Below are 11,508 nucleotides of genomic sequence, written 5' to 3' on the forward strand. Positions count from 1 at the left end.
GGCAAACAAACGAACGAATAGCAGAGAGGTAACCAGATGACACAGCGTATAAGCAACATGCGCCTCAACAACAACAACTTCAGCAAATTACACACAACAATTACCTCTACTCGTTTGCGGACTTTTGCCAAAACACCTTAACTGACTTAAGCGAGTTTTGCTGTTAGTTTAATAAAATGGTGATGTTTCATAATATAATCAAATCTTTTTATTAAAAATTCTATTAAAGTGCAAAGCAAATAATATTAAATTTTTAATTAAAATCCAGCAATTTAGCGCTTCAAAGGCAGAAAGTGCTAAGTCGACTTAAGTTGTTTTGTGAAAAGTCGAGAGATAGATATGTATGTAAGTATGTAGCCAGTAGTAACGGTTGCTGAACTGAGAGTTTGGCCGGAGGCGAAATTAGGGAATGCACGCACGCAGATTTATTTGTAGCATACATATAGGCTGATGGTATCAGCGGGCCAAACATGACGCATAACAACAAAACGACAAGTGCAAAGTTTTGTCACTTAATTGAAATATTCGCCCGAAGATTAAAACTTTTAACCAGTATTTGGTGTGAATTTTTAAAAGTTTTACTTGTTTTACAAGCGTTCGAGCGAGAGTTGCCACCGGATGAGATAGCACAGTTGTGTGCGTTCGTATAACAGTACATTAATTCAAAAGTTTGCCCAACAAGGAAAAACAATAGCAAAAACGAACGTCAAGATCCAAAACCAAAAACTGAAACAGACTAAAACTGAAACAGAAAAACAAAAACGAAAACGACAAAAAAAAGGGAAATATGTACAAATCAACAACAACTAACTAAGCTGTGTAAACAAATTAAGGCATACAAATTCAGCTCTAAATCAGCGCCAGCAGCAGCAATAGGGAAGAGTAACAGTCTGACTAAAAGCATGTTACCACAATTCAAAAATTATATTGTATTTTGAACTCCATGGCAGGCGACCAAACGACTCACACGGACACTGCACTTACATACCTACCTATATAAGTATTTATATACGTGCATACATTCACACAAAAAAATATATATATATGTACATCCTCATATTTATTTATGGTTAACATGAAAAATGAAATATTCGAAAAGGCGAGAAAGGTCAGGCGAAGAAGCAGCGATGGACAATATTCGATTAGGGTCCAGCTCTTGAGTGCTACAGGACATGAATAGGGTGGATAAGAGCGAATGAATTAGACATTTCTTCTTTCTTGCTAAAAGCATACAACCAGTGGCGGATAGCGAGAACCAGCAATCACCGACTGGACTGCATCAAGACGAATATTGGCCAAACGGGGTTTCGACAAAAAATGGCAGAACGTTTAGTTCAGCTTACAGATTCACACTGACAAGAGAAGACCTTCGGTGTTTCTTACTGGCAATTAAATACATTTCCTGGTAAACAAATTAATACAATACTGCTGAGACTTGGATTTAGAAGCGAATTATTCGTGATTTGTTCGTGTTGAGTAGTTCGTGAAATAAATTATTGGTATGCCGTATCTGTCATTGACGGAGGCAAGTCAAAGAAATTCAATTGCAATTTTTGTTTAATTGGCTTTCCAGTGTACCAATATGCCACTTTACTTATGTTATGTTATGTTATGTTATGTTATGTTATGTTATGTTATGTTATGTTATGTTATGTTATGTTATGTTATGTTATGTTATGTTATGCTATGTTATGTTATGTTATGTTATGTTATGTCCGTGGCGCGGCCTCTCACCACCATCAGGCCGCAACAACTACAGCGGAATGCACAGCTGGCCCAACGTAGGCAACCCCAAGCGCCCCTCATCCCCCGAGTTACTACCTTACCAAGAAGCTTCAAGCTTCTTCAATATAACTGTAACGGACTCACGAGTAAGGTCAACGAGATAGTTGACTTTATGAGCCGACATAGTATCCCAATAGCTGCGGTCCAGGAAACCAAGCTGCACGCGTGCACCGGTCCTATTTTAACTTGAAAAAAGCTAATTGAGCCGGCTTCGTGGAATTCACTGAAGACACCTTCGCCGCTCTTCCCATCCCCACCCATGTGCGCGCAGGCGAGCGCGCATTCCGCAAGGTACTCACAGCTGCTACGGCTCGCTTCATTCCTGCTGGAAGGCTCAAGGACATTCGTCCTAATTTTCTAACCGAAGCATCCAGCTTGGCAAACGAGCGTGTCCACCTACGCCAGGTCGATTCCGGGGATCCCGCATAAGAGATCTCAATTTGGAGATCCGGCAACTGGTAGATCAACACAAGCGGACCAAATGGGTTGAGCATCTGAAGACCTGCAACCTCACCACTAGTGTGAGTAAGCTCTGGTCCGACGAAGCACAACGACAAGATGGGTATCACCTTCAACGGTTGCACTTCGTCGGACCCGAAGAGATGCGCGAGCTATTTCAGCCGACTTTTTATACTGGGCTAAGCGTCGTGCCTCCAGACGGCAAGGGGAATCTTATCGTCCGATAACTCTCCTTTTCCCAGTAGGGAGGAGACTTGCAGCCCTCCTACTCCCACTCTTCACGAAACATCTGGCCCCAGCCCCACATCAGCACGGTTTCCGATGAGTGCATAGCACCACCACTGTACTCACCGCCATAAACGCCCAGATAAACCGCGGGCTTAATCAAAACCGCCCCTGCGAGAGGACTGTCCTAGTAGCGTTGGACCTGAAGAAAGCTTTCGATACAGTCAGCCATTCCACGCTACTAGATGATATTTATCAGTCGACAATCACGCCAGGGCAGAAAAGGTGGTCCGCAAGATACCTGAGCGGTCGTCACTCCTCAGTGATTTTTCGAGATCAAATATCAAAGCAGAAGAAAATTAAGCAAGGTGTACCGCAGGGTGGTGTCCTTTCACCGTTGCTGTTCAACTTCTACATCTCGAAGGGAGTCTCCTTGGTCTCATACACTGACGACTGCACGATTATGGCGTCGGGCAATGACACCGATGGTCTGTGCTCCAAAGTGAACAGCAACCTCACCGACCTTTCTCGCTTTTTCACTGCGAGGAATCTCCAACTTTCCCCCGCTAAATCAAGACGATTTTTCAGAGCCGTCCAACATAAACTTCATTATCCAAAAATTTCTAAAGATTCTTTTGTTGTTGTTGTAGTTGAAGTGGTTGAGTATTTCTACCGAAATAATCCTAATTAGCGACTAGCGCCATTGCTCGCGAGTGATGAATTGCTGTTTTTTTGTTTTTTATTTTTATTTTCTCAGTTGTTAATTCGTTAAGAGTTGAAAATTTTGATGAAAATATACACATATATAGGTGTATATAATTGTTTTTTGATGATATCGTAATGCATAGCCGTGATGGCCTTTCAATTCGATAATGAAATTCTGAGTTTAGAAAAATTAACACAAACAAATTAATCTCACTCTTTCTTACTTCATCGATTTTTCCTTAGTGGGTAAGCTAAGCTATAATCGCCTATTGATGGCTTAGGGCCGATAAATACACCCCTCTTTCTTTCCCCTACAATGAATAAAATGAAAGCTCCCCGCTTTCATAATGTTTTTCATTTCGCTTTCATGCAAATTGTGTTTTTCACAGCGCTTTTGTCCAAGTAGGCAAATGAATGCCACACAATTGCGAATATTATAAATTGTGCGGCTGTCGCCAAGATACACTCCTTTCGCCACCCATTCACGCCGGATACAGACATATGCGCACTTCTGTAATTTCTTGTCAAAACTGCTGCATAAATTATGGCAGTTGGCAAAACATGTCGAGTTCTCAGCTGTCATAACTCTTTCTGACACTTGCACTCAATCTCGTCACTTTAAAATTATTTAAATTTATTTTCAGTTGTTTCGCTGTGAATTTATCATTTTGTTGGAATGTTTGTGGCATTCATAGATATTTAGGTGTATGCATACATGTGTATGTATGTATTTATGCATGTACGTATGTATGTATGTGTGTATGTATATATGTATGTTTTTTCTATGAAATTTGGCGCACATAGATTTGGAGTTGTTGCTAGGAGTAGAAAGTGCGCTGAGGATATGCTGCTTGGTGCTACGTTTTATTGCTGGAGTTTCATTAAAGAATTATGTATGTTTAGCATAAGAAAGTGCCTGTGGTGACTATTTTAGCAGCCATTAATCAATTTTCTGTAAAATGAATAATTCTTACCGACTAGACTTTTCTGGACAGCACACATACTTATGTGTGTCCATTCTTGTATGTGTGTATCGAAAAGTGACACGAAAATCTGAATGGTTGAGAAGTGTGTGGTTGAGTGTGTAAATGGCTTGAGGCCAAAATTTAACACGTAAGAAAAAAAAGGGGTAACTAGTGGTTAGACTAGTGGTTAGTGGGTTCGAGTATCAGCTGTCAGTTAGGAAATCAAGGGTTTAATATAAGGGTAAGAGTTGGAGTGATGACAGGCCACTTTCTATGGGCAAAGCACATCGAAAAGGTGGGCATCTCAGACAGTGCACTCTGCCCTGCATGTGGAGAGGAGGATGAGACGGCGGACCACTTTCTGTGCATCTGCCTTGCATTCGCTCGAATCAGGCTGAAGGTCTTTGATGTGCCACCTTGGCTCCTTGGCACCACAAGATCTACTCAGATTTCTTCGGAAGTCGAGTAGATTTAAAGAAAACTAAAAAGGGGATCCGAGTGCAGTACAATGGTTTTGATTGTGTCTGAGTGCTGTACTTGCTAGTCTGTCCCGGCAAAAATCGGGACAAAAACGGCCTTTTGATTATTTTTGTTTAAAAATTACGCAAGCAAAATATTGAAATAGAAAATATGTCTAAAGGCTGATTTCCTCAGAAATGTATTTTTTTAGTTTGAAGTTGAAAATGGGGGCTTATTTAAAACGAAAGTGCTCCGCCTACTTCACCTATTTTAATAGTGCGTATAACTTTTTGTTTTTGCGCAAAATCTTACAACAGGTGCTATTAGAAGTTGAAGACTATTATTTATTTAAATAAATTTGAAGGTTTTTGATTGAGTCAATATGGGTGTCTCCTACCGACAAGATGGCTGTGTCGTCAGCAAGAATAGCTGTGGAGCCATTTGAGTCATTAGGCAAATCACATGTGAAAAGAATATAGAGAATGGGTCCCAGCACGCTGCCCTGTGAGACGCCAGTTTTAATTTCCTTTAGTTCGGAATATGTGTCTTCGTATTTTATTCGGAAGAAACGATCCGATAGGTACGATTTTAGAATATTAAAATAATGTGTTGGTAGAAGCGCATTTATTTTGTCGTGACATGCTGTCAGGGCAAAGTGCCCAGTAAATAATGATTTTTTTCTGTGAGGCACCTGTTGAAACTCAAGCTCCAAGCCCGGCAACTTAACAACTTAAAGGCATGAACCCCAAGACTGAAGATAATTTTCTTCTCATACGCAGCTTACGGTAGGTTTGACAAAAAGACAACTGCTTTTGATAAACAGTTTCAAAAATTTTGGGAACTTTTTAATAACATTTCACGGTTAAGTGGAAGATTGAATAAATATTTCCACAAAACAATAGCGAAACGAAGATACACACCGTTAAAGTTCGAGCGCACCTATTGGAAAAACAATCTAGAAGTTATTGCCCTTTATTGAATTAGAAATATACTTATATCTGCATGCATAAGTACATGCGTAGATTTGTAATTAAATTCGCAATAAATAAGCCCACCGAATATCAGAGATAAGCACTTACACACATAATTTCATATAATACCTAGACAGTTGTGCTCACATAATTAAGTCACTTTATCTTTTCATAAAATTCGAAATATTATATTTTTCATGCTAAATTTTCTTTATTGAGTTTTTACAAAAATATATTTCATTGTATAACAAAAAACTTTTAAATCAAAGATTTAAACTTTCAAAGCTTCATAAAAGTGCCATACAAATTTAAACTTTTTAATCGGCATTTAATTTTAATATAATAAAGTTTAGGTTAAGTTGAAGCGATTGTCCACTGTTGGACACACTCAGGCGCATAGCCCACAGTGATGCCGTGTGGGGAACATGTGCTTATCTTTCATGAAACCAGTGTGAAATTTTTAAAAATTTCAAAGTTTCCTGATTTCCCCAGTACTGAGATCTTCCGATGCATTTAAAAATGGTGCACCTAAAATGGTTAAAACTACGTTTGGATAAATCAGAACAATTGCATAGAAGACGTGATATTCTCTCTTCTTGTTCTTCAACTCCAACAGCTTCTGCAGAAGTCATCTGCTTGCACACCCATCCTCTCGCCGTAACTGCAAATAAGGTATTGCCCCGTTATAACTGGAATCAGTGTGCTAAGATTCTGCTTATTTTGGTTTAGCAGAGATTCTGTGGGTTTAGCATTGAGGTGGTGCCCTCTTTCATTCGCTGGTCTTACAATTTCCTCAAAGATAAAAAGCTTACATGTCGTTAACGATATGCTTATGTCATTGTCTCTGTACGCCTGTCAACTTGGTGCCGAGTCTCGCTAGTTCATCGATTCTGTAATTAGCCTCAATGTTACTATGGTCAGGAACCTATGTTACATTTCTCGTTAAGAGATAAACGTCAAGTCATGTCTACTTTGGAGATTGTCCACTGCTTTATGTATGATTTTATCGCAGTCGGGCTTTCAGTTAATATGCAGATATCATCGCAAGGGTATCGCTTCACAATGTATATAATAAAGTGTGAATTTTACATTTTTTTTTGCATACAATTTTCGTCCATAGAAAGGACAAGTTTGGAAAGAAAGCAAATTCTCAAAATCAACATAACCTTTGAGCGACTTGAAACTTACACTTTATTATACAAGAAAGACCATACAAAAGAAACAAAAAGTCGACAGACGACATTCCGTGTATACTTCGTGCTAAGGTGCGTGTAACCAACACGGTAAAACCGAAAGTTACTCCGTTGCTTGTATTTCAGCGACAAATTTTTGACGTCCCAACACCGGGCTGGACAATTCTCCACTCAGGGAAACCAGATGCGAACTGATCTCAGGATCTTAGACTCCAAATTAACGTGGAGACCGACGACCTGTTATACCGTAGCTTCGGTAATATGTCTTGGGACATGGATAGCGTACACCTGCGCCTTAAGAAAGCACTTTAAGGACGGCAACGAAAACACTCTGGGGACCGGGGAAATAGAGAGAGATTTCAGACTAGAATCCGTGAAAAATGCTTATCTCACGCTTAGGAGTGAAGACACGGAGACAAGGCAAGGATGATATGCATAGAAAATTGGCAAACAGCCATTCCTATGTCACAGAGCGCTGACCCAAATGGAGGGGAAAGTTTTGCAGATCAACCTTCATGGCTAAGATGTGGCTCTAATTCAAGAAGCATGTATATCTTCCGGCAGCAAAATATCATATTTACACGGCGGTAGTAAGACCAATAATACTGTATGACATTCTAGTATAGTGGACAAGTTTAAATAAGAAGACACACGTTAACAAATTGGAGAAAGTACAAAGAGTTGCAGAGCTGTGTATAACAGAATAAGATACTTGACCTTCCCCAATAGCAAAGTATTGGCAAAGTAGAAAACAAAGAATGAATTCGCCTTGTTTCATTCTGGGCCAATAGACTTAGTAGCCAACAGTTAGGAAAAGAAGTCTGCACTTAGGCTATTGACAACAGTACAACTCGTTCAAAAACCTTATGGCCATAGCTGGATATGCAGAGGTTTAAATGCTAACTGAGACTACGTTATTTTTCAAGCTAATTTCAACACTGAACCAAAAGCAGTATTAGAAAAGAACACACGGCGGAAGGGACATCTTTCAGTGCGTCCCACCTTTAACATATACACAGATGGTCATAAAATGGAAGAGGGTGTTGGAGCCGCTATACTTTGTTCGGAACTAAGCTATGAACAGTCAAATAAACTTTTGCATTGACAACCAAGCAGCCCTCAAAACACTATCAGTTGTAATGATAAACTCTCACTGCGTACGACAATGCCGGAACAGGATGGATGAGCTAGGAACTGAGAAACAAGCCACCATCTACTTGGTTCCAGGAATTGAAGGAAATGAGAAGGTGGATATACTAGCCAAAGTAGACGCAAATCTTCCTGTAGCTTGCACGGCCGGTATGCAACCACATCTCTGCAAATACCCACTGGATATAGATGCAGCAATGATTCATGAAACGAATTCACGATGGGAAAGAAACAGCTCATGGATGAATGCGAAATTCATGCTACGCAGCCACACTATCAGGTCTACAAACTACATTTTATCTCCTCCCAGGAGTAAGCTTGTAATGCGGATACCGACTCACTCCATCATAAGCGGCTCATACTATGTAACGAAATCAACGCGTGAGGAACCCTGGAACACCTACTCTGCCACTGCCCTGCACTTAGCAAAACACGAATAAACTGTTTAGGCTCTCCATAACATTCAACCTCAGAAAGCGTGGCAGTTCAAAAAATTAGCGGACTGTTAAAGACAAAATATAAAGTTCTTAAGCTCCGCATACAAACACTTGGTATGCTTATGGATCAATTTATGATCCATACAGCATCAACCAAGTCTAACCTAACCTAACCTTCTGAAGACTCTGTAGTGGTATGTTTTTATGAAAAATTGTTGAAATTTGTTTGTTAAATTTTGAACCTACTTAAGAATTGTAATTTATAGGCTTTTTGTTATAGAATGAGCTATATTTTTATAAAAAATTACTGAAAAAGTTCAGCATGAAAAACATAGCGAATATTGTAAGAAGCTACAGTGGCTAATTATATGAGCACAAGTGTATATATGTATGGCACCCTGACAATGTATTTTATTGTTTGTTTCATCTCGGGAAGATTACTGGTAAAAAACAACGTCTGTATGTATGTACGAGCAAGTTGATAAACACTTAATTATATAAACAGATAGTGAGAAATTCTGTGCCAATTATGCATAAGATCTGCTTATCTGCTGAGGCGGGCGTAGACGCAAATATAAATATTTGTGAGTGCAAAAGGCTAATTGAGACCAACAGGGCGCTGCCAATGACAAGATGCGCTTATCGCTTATCGCACTTTGCCTATCTGTGTGTCAACAATGGCAGAAAAATACGATGAAATCATCTTGAAAACATTCCACCATTTAGTTTTGGCTGAGCTTCTTTAACTCACCAGCAACTTGGCAGTGGAAATAATCATCTCTGTTGGACGTGCTGCTGCATCAGAAGGCGAATAATTTTGCAAAAGCCACACAAAATACAAAAAACGAAAAAAAAATAAAAAAAGGCTAAGAAATCTCGAAAGTCGAAATTGATTTAGTGGCCATGTGTGACAAATCGTTGTTTGCCTGTGACACTGTAACTGTAACTAGAACTACAACTGCAACTGCAATCGCTATTGCGGTACTGGCGTTGGTAATATTAGCTGGAATTTTGGCTTTCGCAAAACTTTTCCAATTTCTTTTCATTTAACTTTTTACTTTTTTCTTACTTTGCAAGTGTGTGATGCCTGCTGCTGCCAATTCGTACGTGAGCTCAACGGACTCGCTTGAGAGTCTTACCACTGCCGCTGAGGTGCAGCAGTTCAAGACTGCTGCACTAACAAAAATCGATAATTTCTTGCAGCACTCATTGCCAGAGAAGATGCGGTCCGAGGGTGAAGCGATACGTGCCGAAGCAATACAGGAGTTTGAACGTTGCGCCCAGTTGGTGACTGGTAAAGAGGATGTTTGGCGTTTCAGGCAATGCGGTGGCGAGGAGCTGGGTCGGACCATGAAGCAATTGGCCTTGCTGGTGGAACAGGCATATAGTGGTGCGGGCGCAGCAGTGACGCATGCGTTTTGGTGGAGTTTATTGAAATTAGTTTCATTTATGTGAATCATTGCGCGCTGGCATGCAGCTGTGTACGAGCGCACCTGTGTTGTTAAGCTGACAACAATTCTACAATATATAAACTATTAGAGAAGAAATAGATATAAGAGGTAAACAATTGAGAGGTATCAGATTTAAAATTGAAATAGAAAAATAAAAATTCAAATTCATTGGTCAATCATGATTATTTTTGTGTAGAGTCATTCATGGCATTTATTTTTTAAAGAGAATTCCTTTTAAATGTTGGCCGCAACTGCGCCGTATTTCGGCCATTCGTAAAGACCAATTTTGAATGAGCCGCTGCAGGACCTCGGTCGGTATCTCGTGAATAACTTTAGTAATGTTGGGTTCCATCCAAGCTGGTTTATCCACAAAGCAGACTTAGACTTTACATATCTGCACAAATAAAAGCTCAAAGTTGGGATATCACACGATCTTGGTGGCCAATTTACTGGTCCGAGACGAGAGAAAAATTCCCCCACCGAAACGACGACACAGAAAATTCATTTTTTTCACGTTTCACGGGCTGTGTGGCAAGTAGCGTTGTCTTGTTGGAGCCAATGTTGTAGAGATCATAGGCATAAATTGTCGATATCAAAAATTCATTTATCAATGCATGTCAGTGTTCGCCATTCACTTATACATTGGCGCCAGCCTCGCCTCTGATGAAATAAGGGCCGATGATTCCTCCAGCCACACCAAACAGTGGTTTTCAATAGATGTTTGTTTTGGATTGTTCTTCAGCCCAATTATGAGAAATTTTGCTTATTGACGTAGCCATTAAAGCTGATAAAGACAAGATTTGTGGAAAAGATGTTTCAGGTTCTTGCGCCCTCTTAATTTCGTATTTGTTACTAACCTCATATCTATTTATGTATGACAGTGACAGCTATGTTGAAGCACGTTAAAAAATCAAGTAAGTTTGATAAGTCACAGTGAATATTATTAAGCACACAAACTTTTTTTTATTACAGTCAAAATGTCAAATTACGGTCCAACAAATCAGCAATTGCGGGAAGGTGTGCTTTTGTTCTTCAATTTAAAAAAAGTGCAACAGAAGCACACCTTTTACTCTCAGAAGCTTATCCTGAATATGCTCCAGAGGTTAGAGTATGTCAGCAGTGGTTTGTACGATTTAAAAGTGGTTATTTTGATACAGAAGGCAGACCTGATCGCTGTACATCAAAAAAGTTTGAAGACGAAGAATTGGAGGCATTACTCGATCAAGAGCCATGCCAAACTCAAGAAGAACTTGGAGAAACATTGGAAGTCACTCAACAAGCCATTTCTAAACGTTTAAAAGCAGCCGGATACATTCACAAACAAGGAAATTGGGTGCCACACGAATTGAAGCCGAGAGACGTTGGGAGACGATTTTGCATGTCTGAAATGCTGTTTAATCGCCACAAAAAGAAATCGTTTTTGCATAGTATTGTCACTGGCGATGAAAAGAGGATTCATTACGACAACACAAAGCGTAAATGATCATATGTAAAGCCAGGCCAATCAGCCAAATCGACAACAAAGCCGAATATTTATGGTTTGAAGGTAATGCTTTGTATTTGGTGGGATCAGAAGGGAGTGCTGTACTATGAGCTGTTAAAATCGGGCCAGACGACCACGGGAGAGCTATACAGGCAATAATTGATACGTTTGAAGCAAGCAATAGCCGAAAAACGGTAAAAATGGGTGACCAGATACGAGAAATTGA

At 39.8% G+C, this 11,508-nt stretch overlaps 1 protein-coding gene across 1 annotated transcript; it reads left to right on the forward strand.

The window, feature by feature from the left end:
- The first annotated feature begins 9,049 nt into the window (after window positions 1-9,049).
- Window positions 9,050-9,975, forward strand: LOC128860765 (uncharacterized). The gene is made up of 2 exons (XM_054098495.1): window positions 9,050-9,341; window positions 9,426-9,975. Exons 1-2 carry the CDS (start codon window positions 9,252-9,254, stop codon window positions 9,801-9,803), a joined length of 468 nt encoding a protein of 155 aa, XP_053954470.1. The 5' UTR covers window positions 9,050-9,251; the 3' UTR covers window positions 9,804-9,975.
- Window positions 9,976-11,508: the final 1,533 nt, after the last annotated feature.

The sequence above is a fragment of the Anastrepha ludens genome, chromosome 2, assembly GCF_028408465.1.
Source record: "Anastrepha ludens isolate Willacy chromosome 2, idAnaLude1.1, whole genome shotgun sequence".
Taxonomy (NCBI): Eukaryota; Metazoa; Arthropoda; class Insecta; order Diptera; family Tephritidae; genus Anastrepha; species Anastrepha ludens.

Excerpts from the sequence above, each read along its gene's own strand:
- LOC128860765 (XM_054098495.1), top strand. The coding sequence starts at position 9,252 with ATGTGTGACAAATCGTTGTTTGCCTGTGACACTGTAACTGTAACTAGA. Across the intron at positions 9,342-9,425 it reads CTATTGCGGTACTGGCGTTG|TGTGTGATGCCTGCTGCTGC; the intron begins GTAATATTAGCT and ends TTACTTTGCAAG.